General features: G+C 50.2%; 1 protein-coding gene across 8 annotated transcripts in view; it reads left to right on the top strand.

Annotated features, from left to right (window-relative positions):
• Window positions 1-22,244, top strand: part of LOC144730017 (forkhead box protein P1-like) — a 401,316-nt gene that overhangs the window by 372,693 nt on the left and 6,379 nt on the right. For 6 of the 8 annotated variants that reach the window (XM_078610465.1, XM_078610467.1, XM_078610463.1 and 3 more), the window contains 2 exons: window positions 6,077-6,237; window positions 11,184-11,258. In XM_078610465.1, coding sequence (XP_078466591.1) covers window positions 6,077-6,237; window positions 11,184-11,258 — 236 coding nt within the window. The remainder of the gene's footprint in view (window positions 1-6,076; window positions 6,238-11,183; window positions 11,259-22,244) is intronic. The other 2 variants (XM_078610470.1, XM_078610471.1) reach the window with 1 other exon arrangement.

The raw sequence follows: 22,244 nt of genomic DNA, 5'->3' as shown, positions 1-22,244 counted from the left end.
AAATGCATTGTTATTATTGATGATAATGTGTTCTAGTGAATAGTTGGAAACTCCATTGTGCGCCGGGTGAGAGTGATTCGCTTGCTTTGGCACTCACAACAATGAGCCGGGCAGCAGGAGTGCATGAAATATTCGTCTTCCTTAATGTGTTATGCAAATTCGCTATTAATTAAATATTCCTCTTACAATGCGCCCCATATAAATGAATTAAATATTTTTTTCCCAATGAACAAACACCAAATGCACAGTTAAGATTACGCTCAAATAGAATTATAATTCATTAAATAATTGCAATCACGCGATATTAGTCACATCCCCGCGGGATTAAATGGATTCCTTAATTATATTTAGACGGGAGGATCCGGTATTTACGGAACATTAAGCCATCGTCAGTCCGAGGGACATCCACTGCGGAGACGGAGCGATCAAATCAGCTGACGTGCAGGGTGCTCGTCGGATGATTACACTGTGGGATCATTGTAGGCCGCGGTGCCTTGGGGAGGCCTTCATCCAGCAGTGGATTGAACGTGGCTAACGATGACTGTGATGAGGAAAACCATTCTCAATCCGCTGCCAAGCCGTGGCCTTGTCCACGCTGGCGATGGTTTCACCGCTGCACCGCTCCTTGGCGCCCCTACGAGCAACGCGACCAATTCTAGTCCACTCCGCTCAGTGCCCTGCGTGGGTGGGCGAGTTCGCGTGTGAACACAGCCACACGTCGACTGCCTTGGCAGCGCAAGATAAGCGCACGTGAATATGCACACTCGCACCGTTCATCGTGAACGCTGCCGTCACCATCGGCTATGGTCAATACACTGCTGGATGAAGGCCTCTCCCTGAGCCGTCGGCATTCCGCCAAACACAATGTCCAAGGACTGCGGCCGCTGCTTTATCGGAAAAAAATATGAATACGTAGGCAAGACGTTTCGGACGATGGCTCTACTTCAGAGCACGGAGAAAACGTGTCTCTTTTTGCAGATGACAATATTGGTAACAGGCATCATAGCAATACGGGTAGGTGATCGAACAGTGTTAGGTCCTCATTTGCAATGCATTTCTTTAGTTTCCTCTCACACACGACGATCCTTCGTGAGAAGAAATTGGCCAAACATACGAAGTTACTTCCATACAAAGGAGGCTTTGCATCTCATTGTGGCTTCCCTGGATGTATAGAAGACATCGCAGTCGATTGCGGCGAGAGTGGTGGGACAGCGGTTAGCTCACTGTGCTGTGGACCCCAAATCCCCCCCCAATTCAATTCCCATCCCTTCACCAACCCGCACTGACCGGCATGGTGAAGTATGGTCAAACAACCCCCGTGACCCACACGGTGTCGGGTAGGTCTTCATCCAGCAATCGAGGCCTACCACGCCTTCGTTCTCTCTGTCTACCACGGCCTTCGTTCACACTTTTAGCCACTACGGCCTTCGTTCACTCTTGTCCACCACGGCCTTCATTTTCTCTTGTCTACCACGACCTTCGCTCACTCTTGTTTACCACGACCTTCATTATCTCTTGTCTACCACGGCCTTCATTCACTCTTGTCTACCACGGCCTTCGACAGTGCTGCTGTTTGTTTTGGGCCGTTGGCATTTTTGGCCTTTGGGCAACCGCCGAGGCTGCGCATGGCGGTCACCACGAGCTCACACCTCTCTTGAGCAGCGAGACGCAGGCCCTGATGTTGACCACTGTCCGTGCGCAGCGCAGCCGCTACATCAGCCGTGGCACAGAGGTCATGTGTACTCAGCCCACGGCCACCTGGAAACACATCCCATGAAGGTTACAATCAATGCATTGCTCTGGGGTGGCTTTGGGGCTCCCAGCCTTCGCTAATGAACACTCCAGTACAGAGGGGGGGTCTGCCTGGCGAGCTCAGGATTATAATAATGATGATGCTCTTCACATCGAATGATTAAGACATTTGGTATTCGCGCCATTTGCATAGCAAGCGGCCATCACGAATGCGCTCCGTTTCACTGACGTAGCCCGCAGCAGTTCCACGGTAGGAGGCGACGTTGGCATCTTTAACGTCTCTTGTGTTTGGCTACCAAGGTGGCCGCTGGGTTTGAACCGCGAACATCTGCAACGAGCAGAAGAGTGCGCTACCGCTTGGCCACTTTACCGCCAATTGTTTAGAGCTCCGAGACAACAGACGCGATCCTGGGGTAACATCCAGGTCTTAGCCACGCATGACTAAGCCAGCTCTTCCAGTGCAGCGAGTGGATGATCTCAGCCCAGTCCCCAATGATTCCACACACACACGCGCGCGCACAAGCAAAAACAACACGTTTGTTACTCTATGGGAATTGCACATCCCATTGGCCGGACGCCCTTCTGGGAATGATGTTTTTCAGCAGCATTGGTTTAATACGCACAACACTCTTTGTGCCACGTCCAGTGTCTCATCAGCAGGGTCAGGGCTTGCTTTAACCAGAGTAAGCCCCAAACGCTTTCCTGAATGTCCCTTTGGCTCGATTCACATCGTGACGGATGTTTCTTCTCATGAGAAAAAAGTAAAAAAATTGAAATTTTAAACTCAAAGTCATGCCAACGTCACTGTCGACTTCGCAATGGGTGTTTCTTTTCAGGCATGATCTCGAGCGACGATCGTTTAATCAGCGTTGCGTAAATACATAATTGCAGGGGCATGACAAGTGCTCAGCGTGATGTGAATATTCATAGGCTGCGCGGAGTGGAAAATGTTTCCATAATTGCGATTATCGGCAGCGGCTGCTGTTGCGTCACAGCGGATTACGGTGCTGGTGAGGAAACTATTCACACCGGACCACCAGAATGTCTCAAAAAGCACGCGCTATCAAAACTTCCACCCCTGTTGTTTAGCACGCCGCACGAGATAATGGTATCGCTTCATTTTCACGTTTCACCACGGTTGAAGATTACTCAGACGATAGCGGTGTAGTGGCGGTAACGGTCCTGGAGAACCCGGTTCAGTACACAGTGATCATAACAATAATCATATTTTATTGAATTGTAATAGTTAGTTTTGTATAGCGTCGTTCATGCAAATTACGTAATTTTTGCACAGAGGCGCGGGAAATCCCAGACGAGCGGGGGAAAGGCTTCCAGATCCCGTGCAAACAAATATCCAAAGCTCTGTGGTCCTCCTATATTGGGATGTTTGACCAACTCCACTCCTGAATGTGTGTATACACATGCGGGTAAAGCGGAGAACCCAGAGAGAACCCACTCGTGCGAGCGGGTCAACACTCCATCCCCGTACAGATGTAGATTAGCCCACTTGCTGTACTGCTATCGTAGCCTGGCAAGCCAGGAGTTGGCAACCTCAACACCCACGGGTATGGAGTTTCATGAATGTGTGCGTAACCCACCAACCCTTGCCACCGGTGTGCTGGATGAAAGGTGTCTTGGTGTTGCCGTAATCGTTCTGTTGTTGAGGCATCTGTCTTGGGAAATCTGTAAGTCTTGCTGCAACATTCCAGTTTTAGTTGTTTCACGATGCGCCACTCAAGACAATGTATTTATATGCATGCTTCCCATCTTCTGACATCGTGACATATTAGTCTTCCCAGGATATGTCCCGGGTTATTGTTTTTTGTTGACCCTCAGAGTTGGCACCAGTCGCAACTGGTATTAGAACACGGACGAAACATCTCCCTTGGGTTGACTTAGCCCAAAGTGATCACCCCGTGCAGTGGCTAGAGAACGGTGGACAGGTATGCATGTTGGTGGCCATTGGCTACTAATGGAATGGTCTCAGGTCAGTTTTTAATTACCGCTAAGGCTGCAGAGATTAACTGCACCCATGATGCAATAAATTATGATTTAGGCACAGAATTAAATGCAAGAATGTTTTTAAAATATATTTTTTTGCTGCATGTAGCAGCCTCTGGAGTGGTCTTTTGAGCTTAAACACGAATAACAAAGCATGTAGTCTTGCACGCATGCACATTGGTGTGTTTATCGTTAACGTAAGAATCAATATTCATCGATAACATTTGACATCGCGCTATAATAATTCATAATATTATAAATTACTGACACTGTATGAATGAGCACCATCTAGCATTTGGCGGGAGAGGCGTGTTAAGGTGCTGTCATCGTGCAGGCAGCGTTAATTTAGCCGCTTGACGATATCCGTCCACCCACCCACGGTCATTGTTGACGAATAATGATCTTCACTAATTTCGTCAACTAAATCGACCCTTCTCTCCCGGGCCCATTCCCTGACGCGGGGCTCTGACAGCCGCGGTAATTCCAGAAGGGCCTCCGTCGTTCGTCTCACGACAGCGACAGCGGCGGTTAAACTCAAAATAAAGAATACAATTACGACAATAAAACAAAAGGTAGAAAATAAATCCATCCGTCTGAATAAGCGGCGTGCAGCGTACCTCCCCGGTGCCACGGGTAAACTCGCGGAGAGCAAACGCGTGCCCCTTAATAATTCACGCTTTGGCTTGAAGGGACAGTCTGTCGTTTCGCCGGCCCTAATGCAAGGAGGCGTCGTGGAAGACTGCTTGGGCCCCTTGGGTTCGGAGCGTGGCCCGAAGCCTTCCCCGCCCGTGGAAGCATGATGATCGCGTGAAACTGAGCGGCGTGGCTTTCCCAAATCCTTGATGGTCCTGGTTGCCCTCTTGAACCAACCAAGTCGTCCCAATTAGCAGCGACTCAAACAAACAAGTGCGTTGGGAGGGCTGCGAAGTAGGGCAGGGTGATACCTGCAGGTACCGCGTCCAATACCCAAAGTAATGGGATTGCTGCTGATTGTGGCATGCATCACGCCAGTGTCTCGGTCCCGGCAACGATAATTATCGTGTACAAGTGTCTTGTGCTTCATTGGGCTCGGGGCAGTATGCATTTCCATTGGCAGCCCAGGCACGCGGTAGAAATTCCACATTCGTATCGCAGAGGATAGGGATGTTGGAATGGGTAGCACACTGGCCTTGCAATCCAGAGGTCCCCGGTTTGACCCCCTGCCGCAGCCGGTAAAGGATTAATAAATACCCATGAACGCCTCTGTCCTCGCAGCAGTAATCAGAATCAGATTCTTTATGTGTGGGTACTCCTACCTTCTGCCAGACATTCTACCAACATGGAAGAGTAGGTCATATCACCCTGTAGTGGAGGCCTTTCTGCCAGTGGTGGCATGATCAATTAGGTACAGAGCTGCACCTTTACCTTTGGCACCTTATGGCAGTCTTTTGTCTCCCGAGCAAAACGTATTTTTAAACAATGTCAAAATGTCCCTTTGTTTTTCAACACTCCTCTTGTTTTGCTGTAAACAGAATCATTCGGCCCATCTGCCCACGACGTGACTCCTTGATTTGATTGGCTTTGTCAGGTGCCACGGTGGCGAGATGTTAACTACCTCGCCTGGTATGCAGGACGCGGTGGGTTCTATACCAACCTTGACGCCTGTTGCTGTATGTTTGGAGTTTGCGTGTCTCTCTCCCCGTGGTCGTGTGGATTTATCTAGGTCCATGCCTCTAGAGTGTTTGGCCGCTCTACATTTACATGTGATATTCCACTTTGTTGAGCTATCATTTGTGGCCAGGTCGCTTCTGAAATAGCTACATAGCTCAGTGGGCCTTACCTGGTGAAATAACAAAAATATATTCTGCACACATGCAGCCGGGCATGCTTCTGGCCACACCACCCCTCTTCAGTTGCCATGCGCTACTCGCTGACAGCACTTGCCCAACAGTCTTTTAAAGGCTTTCTGGGTGATTTTTGTCTTTGTGCATGAAAAGCAGTGCCATTGTGAGCTCCTAAATGAAAGTGATCTGAGAGTGAGGCATGCGCCTTAACTGAGCAGCCGAGGCAAGATTAGGGGGCTACGCTTAAAAGAAGGGGGGGGGCGGTGGCAGTCCGCTGGCGTGTGTTTTGGCGGGCGCGTGTGCGCACGCTGCAACCACCGCACCTAAAAACACCTAAGTTTGATTCCCAGCCACGGAAAATTGACGGCGTCGGTGTCATCGAGCGTCGCGTCACAGCTCGCCCCCCCCCTCCCCCTCGCGAGTGTACAAGACTCCATCGTATTTGGGGGTCGGTGGCACCCGTGGCGGTGCGCCGTCGTCGTTGTCCGCGCTGTGCGCAGGCGGCGCTGGCGGAGACGAACCTGCCCCTGCTGGGCGGGCTGGGGAACCCGGTGACGGCGGCGGCGCTCATGGCGAGCCACGAGGAGCTCAACGGACTCCTGGAGCACGCCAGCAGCAACGGCAGCGGCAGCAGCGCCGGCCACTCGCCCCCGCACGCGCTGTGAGCCCCGCTTTGAACACGCACGCCGTCGCGCTCCTCGCGCGTCTGAACGCGGTTTCGCACGTGTGCCCGCTTCGCCGTTTGCATCGTCCTTGTGCTGCTCGCCTTTTAGCGACCCTTGGTCCGGCGCTGGTCAGACGAGGCCTGCACCAGAGGCTGCCTCTGGTGCAGGCAAACCCCATCGCTGCCAATCCACACGGTTTAGCCCGTATTCTTGTGCAGGGAAATTGAGTTTCAGGTCCATACGGCGTACAGCCGTTTCAATACGGGACGAAAAAATGTGTATTTGTTTGTGTTTCTCCCTTGTGATGGGACTTTGTAGGATTAACGTTGAGATTTTTAAGGGCACGGGGTGACCACTACGGTCTGAATTGGTCTGTAATAATGTAGGCACTGATAACGGGTTGACAGGTTTGTAATCCGTTTCCAGGACTGCGTACATTATCTAAGCATATTTGGTCGCGGGGTTTTTTTTCCCACGAGCAAGCGTGTTTACGCAGACACGATGCCTCCTAATTGGTGTCTGTTTGGTGTTTTTAGACATCCGAACGCCAGTATTTACGCCAAGCTATGTAATAGGATTTATTGTAATGGACCATCGCATTGTCATTTTTTAGAGTGCTTTAACCGCGAGTTATCAACTCCCTGACTCCCTCGTGGCTGCACGTTGATGACATCGCACAACCACCTACTTAAAGCCCACGACTGGCGGACGTTATCACAATTCGGAACAGCTGCCTGATGATGTTGCCTGTAACCACCAGCGAAACGTCTTGTACCCAATTGTTCAATGTGGGTGGATTTCTCTCCAGCAACAACTTCATTCATTGTCAAGTGGAGGAGGGTGTACAACAAAACACGATCTGACCCAAAAATCTATTGTAAATCATGCGTTGTACTGTATTACATTGCAATGGTCGTGTTGCATAACACTGCCTTACATTTTACACGGCTTTTGCATTCTTTGTATCACATTGCACCGTATTGTATTACCATTCCAACACCTTGCATTGTACATCATACACAATGCATTGCATTGTGTATGATGCCGCCACTTTGTAGTGTTTGTATTAGATTGCATTGTATTATACTGTGCATTCTATCATGTTACATTACACTTTGCATTTTATTATATTACATTACACTGTGCGTTGTATTGTATAACATTGCACTGTGCGTTGTGTTACAATTTATTATCACCTAAAGCATCACTGCGGTGGAATGTATCTGAGCCACTCACCATCAACGTGAAGCAGCGGTGGAAGTGTGAGGTTCACTGGATTTGGAAGAATTTACTTGGATTGTAAAACGGTGAAAACAACAAAGGACACTTGGCATGCGGTAACCCCAGGTGTGCAAGATCAGAGATTCGCCAAATTCCAAAACACCAGATAAGCGTGCGTCTTTATAATTGATAGTTTCCAAGCACGCGTCCATCGTATGAAAAACAATGCTAGGGAATATGAGCTTTACGTTTCCTCGCGTTGACGAGTACATCTTAATCTCCACACACGTTATGGGAATAAAACATTGCCACGCGCATGAAACGTGCTCCGGTAAAAATTAAAACGCGAGAGTACGTGCCCTTCACATATCCGTCTCTCCGCGTAATTTTTTAAAATAATTTCTCACACAAACCTTCGGCCGCTCGGCCTTCTGAGACATGCGTGATTTCAGCAGCATTGTTTCAAGACAAGCAAACTCTCGACCGGTTTTGACACACAGTGTCTCATCAGCAGTCAGTCTTCCTTGAATCAATGCTGGTGAACTGTCGAACTTACTGGCAAAGACTCGAGCCTCCGCTTACAATACAGAGTTCCAGTCAGTTAGTTTTGGGTTTATTTATTTTTACATCTTGTAGTTTTTCACGCTTAATGTGAATTCTGCCTTACTTGAGTCTGGCCTCAAGAGATTTTTCCATTAATTTATTTTCTTCATGTAGCCATTAAATTCCAATTTCAAAAAACACAATCATGCTGCACAACTGAAAAGGAAAACTGGACGAAGACTTAAATATCTTCTGAGTGCAATTCAGAAGTGATATTGTGTACAGTGTGATTAACAAAACAATTCAGTACATTCGTCCGTAACACTGTGGCCTTAACAGGAAAAATATAAAACAGACGACGTTTTGGCTATGACCCTTCTCCATGGCACATACATGAAGAATGCCCATTGCCCAACATGTCTCCCGATATATATATTTCCTGTTAAGGCCACACGGTGATATTGACGACTGCGTTGTTGAGTTATCTTGTTGATTGTGCTAGTGCAGCAGCAGCATCTCCAAGCAACATCACCAAAACAATTAGTTCAACGTGAGAGAAAGGGGTCTGAGTTATGAGAGAGAATTTGCCAAGTGGAGTTGCTGCATTGACTTATGTAGCATTGCACTCAAGTGTGGAAGACGTTAAAACGGCCAAGTTAGGGTCATGAAGGTCAAATGGGCTGCATCGCATTGTAGGATACATTCCGCAGTATTTCTGAGTGAAACGAAGTTTCTTCTGGGACTAACTGGGCGCCTCTTGAGAGTCCATAAAGTGTTCGCTGCCCTGCTCAGGCCCGATCAAATTTTACAGCGCTGAACGCTTTTACAACGTGTTCCCAACGCCGCATTAGCGTATGAGTATGTTAACTACGAATGGAAGGGTTGGAAAGTGTGGGCAATTGGCACAGTGTGTAGCAAAACTAAACTAAAACTAAACTATTTTTATTTTATCAGGTAAGGCTCACTGAGCTGTATACATCTTTTTCAAAAGCGACTTGGTCACAAATGATAGATCATTGAAGTAAGTGGCTTATCACGTGGACATTTATCAGAATCTTTATTTATGCTGGAGGAATCCGATGATGTCCAGATTGATAGCAGCCAAATATTCTAAATGCATGTTTCTGAATATGGAGGGGAAAACCGGAGAACCCAGAGAAAAATCTAAGCCACCACGGGGGAGAGCATGCAAACTACAAATATGCAGGCGTCAGGGTCGGGATCGAACCCATGACTTCCTGTGTACCAGACGATGTAGTTAACATCTCGCCAAGACACAGATACCTCCTCAAATCGATAATAGAATGAGTGGGAGCTGGGGCCAGGGGAAGCATTACGATTCCTTTCCACCACCAGAGTGAGTGGCGCGTTACTCAGCTAACGACTGTCCCCAGCTCAGCCGTGGCGTCACCCACGCCGATGCCAGAGGCAGGGCTCCAGCTACCCTACCTCAAACGGCAGGGAAATTAAGACATTGCTGAGCGGCTAATTAGACGCTGACCCTACACAGTAAGACACCAGTCACTTCGCTGTAATTACGCGAGCGAAGGTGGTGGGGGGTGGGGCGGATGGAGGCCAATCGCAGTTCACAGAGGTCTGCACTCTGCGGTTATGGAATTAGTTTGACCGTAAATTGGGGTTTGCCCCTTCACGAGATGTGGAAACTTGGCATCGCACCGAAACGGCCTCGGCAAGTGCCACGTGTAACACGGCGCTGCGGTGTTGATGCCGGAGTCCGCAGCGCAGCGTTGGCACTGCCGCTGTGCTGAGCAGCAGCGGTGGCTGTCCTGAACAGGAGCTGCGTATGCGTCTTTGAGAGGGAACGCACGTTGCGCTCCGTGCGTAAGCCCCTTACGCGAATGTCAACTAATTTTAGGAGAGAAAGGAACCGCGGTCAGGCTGCAGTCACGCAAGCGTGAGATTGAAATGTTTTTTTATTGTTTTTTTTTTCCTCAATACGTATTTGGCTTTAAAGAGCACCATTTCAAAACTATCCCTTTGGGACATTTGAATCGCTGCTCAATAATAATAAGAATGCGGAACATTCGGAAAGTGCTTTTCCCATATGTTTAACTCAACAAAATTAAGCGATGCAGAAGGAATTATTCCATTGGTTATTCAATTATGTCTGATTTAGCTAATTCATTGGGTTTTGTGCACACGTGCGATAAGCACGCAGGCCCTCTCGCACACACACGCACTCAATCTCCCTGTCTCGTACGCACGCAGCGCGGAGCCTCTCTCATACGTCCACGTGTGTGATTTAATCGTGAAATTACGAAAAAATGTGGCCTCCACAGTGGTCATTGCAGCGGTGCGAACGTGCATGAACAATTTAGCGGGGAGCGGCGGCGCGGTGGTTAGCGCCTTGACGCTTATGGACTCGGTCGACCCGAGTTCCAGTTCCTGGCCGGGTCCAACGTCAGCGGCGAATATCTGAAGCGGTCCCGAGCCTCCCCTACTTCAAATGAACTTTAAATTAGTGCCCAGTGCGGTGCGTAAACACCGACACTGCGGGAGACAATGACCCGGCCAGGAATGACGTTGGCCGCACCAAACAGGGATTCGCCAGCAGCACTTGCCCCACGAGTGATAGAGTGATAGAAGGCGATAGAACGAGGAGGGGGAGGTTTTTGTCATTGGTATTATGCAGCGGTTTGCATACCGCACTACAAAGCCAGCAAACTACGGTTCAACTCCCTGGCCGCACTCAATCACAGTGACAGTCGACGTCCGAACCTGCATTGGGCCACCCTGGGTTCGACTTCCAAAACGCGAGCGCCTGGTGCAGTGATGTGGTCAACAGTGATGTGGTCAACATTGGCAATGGAGAGACAAACGGTGGCCCGCACGTGCGTGGTCCTGGCCATTGGTCTTCAGAGGTGCTCACTCATGACGGCGCTTCGCACAGTCAGCATATACGGCTGAACCCAGGGCGAGGGGGGGGTCACCTTCGTGTGCGTGCACGCTCGCGGCCGCCTGTCACTTCACGGTCAGCCGCGGGGTGAGTGTCAGCGAGAGCGAAGTGTTCTCACCGTGGATCCCCGACCTCCCCCTTCAAGCCCCCTTGTGTCTCCTCGCCCCACTCCCCCCCCCCCCCACGCGTGTCCCTGTGTGTGTGCGCGTGTGAAGCGAAACGCATGCGTGGTGGCACAGCTTTTGTTCTCTCTCCCCGTAGTCTCAATTGGACAGAGGTGGAGTCTCCCCAACCACGGGGACCTTGGGCTCCTATGAGCCATGCGCCTGCACACAGGTGCGTTGAGAACCTCCCCACCGCCGCCGGTTAGAGACGTGCGGTCACCCCCCCCAAGCCCCTCGCGCCCCCCGCGTGGCCCCGGCTCCTGCACTCACCACGTGTCCACGGCACCGGTAGAACAAACAGGGAAGAGCGCCAGCAAAGACGGGAACGGGTCACGTTTTGCAATTAGGGAGGAGGAGTGGGGGGGGTTTGCAGAGTGTTAGGCGGGAGTGGGGGGACGAGCGATCAGCAGTGATGGTGCTGGTCTATTGAGGGCTCTTGAGCAGAAGGGGGGTGGGGTTGGGGAGGGAGGGGGCTTTTAATTTATAAACTCGTGAAGTGACAAGAGATGGGGAAGGGAGATAAATAGCAGTGGCGAGATAAGAGATGTAAACAAAGTTAGATGAGAGAAGAGAGAGAGATGGAGACGTGATAGGGATGATGGAGATCTCATTGTGATTGTTATATTAAATTCCCGGGTCTCTTGAGTTGCCTGGGATCCAATTCTCTTGCTTTGCTTTTTGTCTAAGCGCTGCCACTGCAAATCAAACACTCACACTCTGTCCCACAACCTCATGCCTGTTCCGTTATATGTGTGACCCTCTTTATATTTGATCGAACAAAGACGGCCACTGCATCGCTCGCTTTCATATCAGGAAGCCACTGGAGCTACGTCGTCTTAAATCAAGATGGGAAACAAATTTCTTTAAAACTGATCTTGGTGTCGAGTTTGTTGTCCTTCCCCCGCACCTCCGATCAGCACGGTTGGTTACGTACGGTGCGAAAGAAGTTCAACACACATGCGTACACTTCTGCTCTGCTGCTTCACATGCACGTCGCTGCTGGTGGCGATGTTCACCTCCAGCAGCGCTCGCCTCCCTGTGGCCATCTCTGGGCGCAGGGGGGCCAGCAGAGACGCGTCAGGGATGTTTCACTTTTTGCGTTTCACCGTTGTCACAGACCACGTTTGGTGTTTAAGAATTGGAGGATATCCTTTTGGTAACCTCGATTTAATTGCGTACCTATTAGACTTACAGTGCTTAAAATGTTCCACATTGTCCCATTGTAGGTGTGAACATTAACTTAGTTATCACATTTACACATTTGCGTAACACGCGCACGATTGAACTTTTTTTCCACCAAGAAATCTTACAGCGATCATTTAACGTTAAACGAATACGCACATTCTTGCACAGAATTGCCACTATAATGGCCTGAAATAACCGACTATTAGTGACGGTTAAAACTGAGGATTTTATCTTTCGTGTAATTTATAGTTTGATGAGTAATTAAATAGGAGCGTGTTTTAAGACGTTCATTTAAATTCACACACTCAACTTTATTTAGAGCAAATTGTGGGAACGAGCGATAAATATGAGGCACAATTAAAACGATGGAGCTCCTGACCATTGTTTTATAACGCATTAATTATTCACGCGTGCATTGGATTTGAATCTTCAAGTGTCTTTCGTTATTCACTGCATATCCCTTTTCATCGTTGGTTTCGCTGCAGTAGCCCAAGGGATGTTCGGTTGTGAAATGTTGCCGCAAATAGATGGTTCGTTCGGTTGTTGTCATTTTACCATTTTGCAACGGGGTTGTTGTTGTTGTTGTTGTTATTGTTATTGTGAGGTCTTTGTTTGTCTCACTCGACCGGACAGCTTTAGTACCGAGATGTTCCAACAGCCCACACAGATGCAAGCAGATGGCCACAATTTACATGTTTAAAGGCCCAAAGCTCATTCTAACTTAATGAGCTTCACAGCACTATCGTTATTACTGGTATCTTTTATTTTCACTACGAAACTGTTATGTAATGCTACTGCTAATTTAAAGTAAATAGATGTGTGCCTGCGACTGCCAAAATCCCGATTTGAAAAGGAACCCCAGACAATCTATATTAAGACCTTAATCTGTATGTCTCAAACATCTCTTAAGGCACTTACTGGCAAGATAGAAAGCTGCAATTTGGTACATAGGTAGCTTTAATGACACAAACATCAGGACAAATCTGAAAATCCGTCATTTTTCATTTTAAGCCCCCCAAATATCGATTTAAAGTGCCCGTGAACATATTTATGCGTGTCATTCATAAACCGTTCAAAATTTCAAATTGCATTTTGTTTCCTTTGACAGAGCTTTAAACGGCAAATACAATTAAAGCGAGAGCCGTTGTTTCATCCTTTATTGTTTTTGAGATATTTCGGATTTAAGCGGTTTTGAACGAAAAAATACGCATTTTATGGTGTTCAAATCTGAATAATTAGAAAACGATCAAAGATAGGAGCTTCCCCTCATAGAATATTAAGTTCTTTATTTTTTGTTCTTTATAATAAAAGATAACTTAATCTTTAAATCGAGCGGTTTATGATGGGCACGCCTTTAAATATAACAAGTTGAATCAAGTCTTCAACAATTTTTTTTCTTTGCAGAAAAATCAAATTTTTTATGTCGTAGGTAAAAATTGTAAAAAAATCATATCAAGTTAATTATTATATTTAGTTAAAACTTTTGCCTGGCGAACACAGGCTTAATGAACTAGTTACAAATAAAGTGTAATATTATGTATGTACATATACATTGTAATATAATGTATGTACATATACAGTGTAATATAACGTACATATACAGTGCTGATAGGTAATGTCAGTGGGTTCTTACATAGATTGATTAAAAGGTTATTGTATTGTATCTAGATGTAATCAGTCAAAGTGTCTCCGCACTTAAATGAGCGTGGGCAATGTTTGCCTCCATTTGTGGTCTGAAGCCAGAGTGGAGATCAGAATCTGAATATTTATTTTTACTGGGTGAATCCGATGAGCTATAAAGCTCTCTGTCACAGTTGCCCAGTAGGGGCACAGGGTCAGGACGTTACGACAACAAAACAAAAACACGATAGGAGTGCAAAGTATAGGAAAGGCGAGCAAATCACTTTTAAAAAAATTTACAAATAAAACTAAACTTTTTTTTATTTTACCAGGTAAGTCCCACCGCGCTATTCGCTTATTTTTCAGAAGCGACCTGGCCACAAACGATAGCACAACGAAGTGGCTTATCATGCGGAAATGTACAGCAGCCAAATCAGAGGTCGCAAACGGGGTTTGATTCCTTACCCGTACCCGTACCCGGCCGCACCAGGGTCGCAAATGGGTACCCGTACCCGTATCCGGCCAGGTACGGGTTCCCGTTCCCTACCCGTACCCGTACCCTACCAGAAATGAGTGACAAACGGTGACTCACCAGTGACTCACGGCCTACCCGTACCCGGCCATACCAGGGTCGCAAACGAGTACCCGTACCCGTACCCAGCCGGGTACGGGTAGCCGGGTATCGGGTAGGGTACGGGTATCGGGTACCCGGTTGCGACCTCTGAGCCAAATACTCTAAACAATCTCATCTAAACGCACGTTACAGATGTTGCCACGGTGAAATGGGTAACGGCACACTGGACCTGAAATCCAGAGGTCATCTGCTCGATCTGCCGGCGTGGCAGTTGGGCAAGTTTCTAAAATCTCGCCCAACTCTGTGCACACCAACAGTGGCAATGGGTGCATCACCACAGGTCGTCGATTGGCCGCTGGCGCGCGGTGGGGTAAAGTGTGGATACTCTCCCGCCTCTTGCAAAGACGTCTGACCAGCGTGGAAGAAGAGGAGGCCAAACACCCTCTCGAGGGGCGTTCTATAGCCTCCCTCAGCCAGCAGTGGCATGAGCAAGAAATTGCAGCACTGCACCTTTGTATTACTCAGTTTAACGACGATGTGAAAGTGACACTGGACAGGATTGTAACTTGCAAATGTCCAACTAGGAAGGGCTGCTTTGCTACGAACTGAGCTGCATTCGCAGGAACACATTCGAATAAATAACACAACTCATAATCAACAGATATAATTCGAACTGTCCATTAACTCGTGCTGTGCAACTGTTATTGGCTCGTGAACTTCGCGAATGAGAGGCGAAGTCGCGAGCTCTTAGGGGCCGTCCATAAATTACGTCACGCACCTAGGGGGGGGGAGGTCGGGGGGGTGAGAAATGTGACGTCACATCAAAATGCGCAACTTTAAATAAATATAGACAACACGTTCTACTTAATTAAATATACTTTTTAATAAATGTTTCCTCCTACAATTAAATACGCACTACAATGACAATAGTTTAAAGCGATTTGAAGCATGTTTTATTTTTTTGAGGGGGAGGGGGTCAGAGCTTTGTGACGTCATATTTGAGGGGGGGTCTGACTTTTTGTGACGCCGTGTGACGATAGGGGGGGGGGTCAAAAATCGGGTAAAAAATCGTCCAAAATCGCGTGACGTCATTTATGGACAGCCCCTTTGCACCGGAGGGCTCTTTGGGCCGCGTGGCGCCTTGCCACCCCCCCCCCCGGGGTGCACGGGGGGTGCTGCTGGGGGGGGGGAGCCGAGGCGAGGCATCTGTTTGACACGGGAGCAACGCGCGCGCTGACAGCGCCCTTGCAACACGACGCAGCCTCCCTCCTCCCCGTAATCGTCATCATCATCATAATAATTCTGTCGCTGGGAATAAACCGTTTGCCACTCAGTGTGCTGCCTAATAGGGCTCTTAATATTACGCTTAGTGAATATTTCACGGTAGTGCGCTGTAATGTGCAGGCCTTCAGATGAAGCCAAAATATAAAGAAATGTCTGTCCTCAAATGTAAGGGGAATTGGCCAAAGGCGCCATAGCAGGGCCCTGTTGCAAAAGAGGATTGAGGTTCAGACGACAGTTGCCTGGATAAAGAAGCGACGATTGTGGTTGCTCTGATATTGTGTTTACGAGTATGCACTGTAGGTGAGCAGATTCCGGAATACTCATTACCTGTTGAAGATAGTATCGATAAAGGCAATCATCACTATTGTTATAAACCGTGTCTATGTTGAGCCCATTGGAAACGTGGCCCCTTGACTCCCATTCTCCCCCCTTGACTCCCACCCCTCCCCCCTTGACCCCCCTCCCCTCTTGACTCCCCCCCACTGACTCCACCCCACCCCCCCCCCTTGACCCCCCCCTCCCCTCTTGACTCCCCCCACTCCCCCCCTTGACTCCCCCCACCCCCCTTGACTACCTCCCCACTGACTCCCCCCCCACCCCCCCCCTTGACTCCCCCCCCTCCCCCCTTGACCCCCCCTCCCCTCTTGACTCCCCCCCACTGACTCCCCCCCCACCCCCCCCCCCTTGACTTCCCCCCTCCCCCCTTGACTCCCCCCCTCCCCCCTTGACTCCCCCCCTCCCCTCTTGACTTCCCCCACTTCCCCCTTGACTCCCCCCTCCCCCCTTGACTCCCCCCCACTGACTCCCCCCCACCCCCCCCCCCTTGACTCCCCCCCTCCCCCCTTGACTCCCCCCCCTCCCCCCTTGACTCCCCCCCTCCCCCCTTGACTCCCCCCCCTCCCCCCTTGACTCCCCCCCACTGACTCCCCCCCACCCCCCCCCTTGACTCCCCCCCTCCCCCCTTGACTCCCCCCCCTCCCCCCTTGACTCCCCCCCTCCCCTCTTGACTCCCCCCCTCCCCCCCGTGACTCCCCTCACTCCCCCCTTGACTCCCCCCTCCCCACTTGACTCCCCCCCCCTGATTCCCCCCCCACCCCCCCCCCCCTTGACTCCCCCCCCTCCCCCTTTGACTCCCCCCCCCCCACTCCCCTTGACTCCCCCCCTCCCCCCTTGACTCCCCTCCCCCCTTGACTGCCCCCCACCCCCCCCCCCCCACTCGCATCGCCCCGCCGCCTCACGTCGCTCCCGTCGGGCCGGGCTAATACGCCGAGCGGCGCGCGGGGGGCCACGTGTTTACACGCCGGCACGTCGTCGTTGTTGTTGTCATCCCTGTCACCGGCAAACTCCCCCCAGCCGCGTCGACGGCCCGACGTGCCCCCCCCCCCCCATTCGGTGTGTCGAAGGGTGGATGAGTGGGGGGGGATTTAAGAAAGGGAAAGTCGAGGCGGTCGTTAATCCCCAGCGAAAGCAGCATGCATCACCGTTGTCCCCGGCCTGAAGTTGATTAATGGAGGAAGATTCTCTCCTCGGGTTGTCGTCTTGAAAAGAGGAGCGGCGGACAGGCGCCGCATGCTGATGAGGGCGTTGCGGCTCGCGCCCTCCATCATGCCAGCCTGCCCTGATTAGTTACGACTTGTTGGCGGCACTTAAGCAGCATGTGTTGTGCTCCATTATTGAATACTCAAGCAGGTATTCTGTTGGGACGCAGCGAGCAAGGCTAAGGAGAGAGCGTGTGTGTGTAGGCTGCCAGTCGCTGTCATGCTTTAGAGCTGGAAAGAGAAGCTACGCTGCTTGTTAAAATAATGCAGGAATTAAAAACCTGCAGTTGCGTCGATGTTAACGCTTGTGTGGGCGATGTCGATGTGTAAAGGTGTGCGCGTGTTTTTATTTGCAGTGGAGTGTGGTCAGCCCTCTGTGCTACGAACCCAGCGACCCACGTTCCATTCCCTCCGACGGGTTCAAATAATCCGTGGCGAATATCTGATCAGGCTCTGGGCCACCCCAAGGTCGAACCATTCTTAAATCTGGCACGGTGTGTAACCATTGGCACGGTGTGAAGGCAGTGGCAGCCAGGTGTGGTATTGACCAGAGTACATCCGTAGCGAGCGGTGGCATACCGGTCCAGGCAACCGCGTCCATGTCCTTGCCATAACGCACAACATCCACTCTGGCAATTGGCTTCTGAACCTCTTTTAGGTTAACTCAGACTAAAATGAGGAGGACTAAGTGTTGTGACGTCGTCCATTATCGGCGGGGGGGTGGAAGCCAAGGCCACCAATTTGTACCAAGCGCCGTGACACGAAACTCTGATGACGGCGCTGTGCGTAATAGGTGCTCGCTAACAGCACTTGCCTCACAAGTCACACACAGGGAATGGGTTGTCTCTGTGGTTGCTTGCTCGAGCTCCCACTAGTCGATATGCTTGGCCTTCCCTTCTACATACGTTCTACAATTGATGGTGAAATGCACCGTCTAATTTCGCTTTATTTGAAAATGAAACCTCGCCATCTTCCTATGAAGGCCACCCACGGGGTTCTCTGTGCCCCTTCTGTGAGCGGTGGTACGATCAAACTTTTGAGACAAGTGCTGTGTTAGCGAGTAGCAGCACCGGTGAAGGCCGGCACGCGAGAGGGTGTGGGTGGCCAGCACCACGCCCGGCCGCCTTTGTCTCCTCAGTGGTAATGTTTACACACCACACCAGCTACCCATTTTTAAGGCTGCGTAGACCTAGCGGAGGACCAGGAACGTTGCAAATATTCGTCACTTGTCGGTCGTGAGTGAGAGCTCGGGTCGCTGGGTCTGTAGTGCAGTGCACTAACCACTGCGCCACCGCTCCCCAAGTACACACACACACATGCTGTTTTGTTGCAACGCTAAAATATTGTGTATTTGGAGTGCGGGCAGAGGGATATGCAAATTGGTTTGAACGTACATTATACATCATGTCTAAATAATTTGTATGGCAAGTTTAAATAATTTAATTTCATGCATTTAAAATACGAGAAAGTGTCAGTTAATTTGCACGACAGCGGCAGCAGAGGGTGGACCGCAGTGCGGGGCTACACAACAGCGTCCAGACGCAGCTGCGGCTACTGCGGCTGTACCTGCTGCAGCAGCTGCTGTAGCTATTGCAGCTGTGCTCCTGCATCTGCGGCTGCTGCAGCTGCAGATGCGGATGTTGCTGTAGCTGTGGATGCTGTAGTTTCTGCTGCTGTAGCTACTGCTGTTGTAACACCGGCTGTGATGCTTTGACATTTCCTAGTACGATAATTGTTGCGCATCTCCGAAATCAGCAAAAATAATGGCAATGTAGCCACTCCTGTTAGAAGGCGTTCCGTAATAGAGCACTGTGAGATTTTATTTTCAAATAAAGTCAGCTCTCGCTTGCAAAAATACATCGTATATTTTACCGCAGTCCTGTACAACTTATGTAGAAGAGTAGGCCAGAAATACCCACTAGTGGGACTATGCCCCTTCTGTCGGCAGTGGCATGAGCACGCAATCACAGGGCTGTACCGATACCCTTTTATAATAATTTCAACTTGTAGTGAGCAGCACGGAATTTGCTCACTCTCAAAGAGAGACTCAGGTGCAAGGAGGAACCACAGACAATCTGCAAAGGCCACGCAATGACCTGGCACCAAATTCCCTTTCCAAGTTCTGCACGTCTCTAAATATTGAGATGTTACGGGCCATTGAATGAGTGTTTACATGCCAGAGGAAACCGGAGCACTTTGGAGAAATCCCACGCATGCGAGAGGGGGGGGGGGACTCAATCCCATACAAACAGAACCAAGTGGAGTCCACATTTTTGCCGCATTCTCCTGGCAAGCAAGCCAGGAGAATGCATCCACGGGAAGGGAATTTCTCCACGACGTTTGCGCGATCCGCCAACCCTCACTGCCTCCGTAGTGCTGGATCACAGGACCACGTGCTTAGCCACCACCGCACCACGATTTAATTCGGACGACTAAACAAAAATCGCCGCCCTTAACGCTGCGGCGGTCGTTCGAAACGACTCGGGCGACGTCCGTGCGCCCCTGCAACGCGGCAGTGGCAGCGACGTTCGTCCATCGTGCGGCCGCAGCGGGCACCGAGCGGCGCTCACCAGAGGCGCCGTTGGGGCCAATGCGACCGCCGCTTGACCCGCCGTTCCCAACCCCGACGTGAACCAAACCCCGGCCCCCGCGGGCTCCGTCAGCTCCCGTCAGTCGCTCGTCGTGTCGCACGCGACGCCGTCTCCCGAGACGACGTCGCTCCGCTCGGTGGCGCGCCTGTTTGCCGCTGTGCCGCCCGCACCGACCACCCACACCCCACCACCGAGCCGGCGTGATTGGCCTCGACGCCCGCTCGCCTTCCGTTATTTATCGCTGCCGTCAATATTTCATCGCGCGGGGCGGCCGCGCTAATCTGCGCTCGTCTTGTTTACGCCCGTATTGTATGTCAATGAGCGGGCGGGGAGGAGAGGGGGGAGGCAAACCCGCCACCACACACCCCCACTCCCAACAACTACAGCTTGTTCTAGATTCTGTGAAGCTGTGAATCTAGATGCTGTGAATCTGTGAATCTATATACTGTGAATCATCGCAAGGCCCCCACGGGCCACTGGTGGCCACTGGTGGCCTTTAGCGCGGCCCCTGACGTGCGGCCCCCGACAATACACACAGAATGACAACACTCCCCACCGCCATCATTATCGTGCTGCTGTCAAACCCACAACGGTTTCAAATGTGTGGCGGCCCTTACGCTGATGACGTCTTATGGACAAAGGTGCAGCCCTGCAATTGCTTGCTCACGCCACTGGCTGGCGGAAGTTGCCTGCACCGCAGGAAGCTCAAGAGAGCCCCCCTCTCGATTGTACTTTGGCCTACTCTTCCATTCCAGCCACACATGCGTGGTGCCAATCAATGAGCAGCGGTTGAACCCATTGACACTGCTGGGTGGACAAGAGGCGGAGGGCTTCCAGCAACTTGCACCATTGTTGTTTTAAACACCGCCTATGGGGATTGAACCCGGTGACCTGCGGATTGCAAGTCCAATGGGCTGACCATTTACATCATGACAGAATCCCAACACAAACACATCCTCGATCGAGACGCGTGAGCAGAGAAGTACTTGTTTGTTGCAAAACAGACCCTTGCCTGTGCATTGTTCAAATTGCCCCATACGGCACTCAGATTGACCGAGGGGTAGACTTATGATAGACACAGAGTGCATGCATAGGTAGATTAGAGACCGCCAGACAGATAGATTATACTGTGTACAGAAAGATAGATAAACTACTGATCGCGTGCTGCTAAGCGCTGCAGTTACTCTCCGATGACGGGCACACACTCGCGGCTCCGCGTGGATCCCTTTGCTAAATTCATGGGCGAAGACAAGATTCATAAATGTAGGGAGCGTATGGCCTGGCTTGTTTATTGATATGCGTGTTTGTGTGTGCGTATTTACGAGGGGACTGAATATTACATGCATGCGCAGTCACACACGCGCCGATTTACATTTCGGGAAAGTGACCTCCAATATCATTGCACTTATTATTTTATATATACAGTATCAGGGTTAATATATAAACAGGAATTGTATCGAAATAGATTCGTCGCTTGTCATACTGTACATACAGATGTATGTGAGGGTTATGGATGGGTGCCCTCATTTCAGATTACGGAAATAAAAATTATCAGAAATAGGGCCTTAACGCAAAATTTGAGATGGCAACGATCAGAAAGTACATTTGAAAATGTCCTTAAACATCTCAAAATTCGAAATATGTTCTTTATTTGAAGCTTGTGGCCATGTGCGTATGCGCGTGTGGGCATGTGTGTATGGGGAGTGGTGGTGTCGTCTCGTGGTTATCGCACTGCGTTACGAACCTGGTGACCCGACTTCAATTCCTGCTCACGGTCAACACCAGTGATGATTTTTTTAACCAGTCAAGGGCCTCCCCTAAGTCGACTCAACCTCAAATGAGTACCTGGTGCGGTGTGTAAACATCGCCACTAGGGAGACAAAGGCAGCCAGGCGTGGCGCTGGTCACCCATTCTCTCGTGTGCCAGGCTGGCATTTGTAGGTGCTCGCTAACAGCACTTGCCCCAACAGTCTGTTAAGACTACACGGGGGATCTTTGTCTTTTATATATGGACTCGCCTTTTGCCCATTCAAGGACGGGTGTCTCGCAGTAGATCTGAAACTTGCAAGCGAAAAGCAGACCGCGACGTGATATGCATTGCATCAATTCGTGTGCAATTTGTAAGGGCGCGGTGACACAGACCTTTTTCATGTTGAGGTTCTAATCCCTTGTTCATTACGACGTCCTTTTTACTTCTATGTCTCAATAGCGTGACGGAGATCACGTGACGTGAGGGTTCTGCCTTTGTAGTGAGGGTTGTAAGTTGACGCCGAGGAGGGGGGAGGAGGCGCCTCGCCCCCCCATGACGAGTGACGTCAGCCGCTAATTATTATCAATGGCGGGGGGGGTGTCCATTTGGAGGACGT

The sequence above is a fragment of the Lampetra planeri genome, chromosome 34 (assembly GCF_965212315.1).
Source record: "Lampetra planeri chromosome 34, kcLamPlan1.2.h2, whole genome shotgun sequence".
Classification (NCBI taxonomy): Eukaryota; Metazoa; Chordata; class Hyperoartia; order Petromyzontiformes; family Petromyzontidae; genus Lampetra; species Lampetra planeri.
This window is presented reverse-complemented; position numbering and strand designations above follow the sequence as displayed.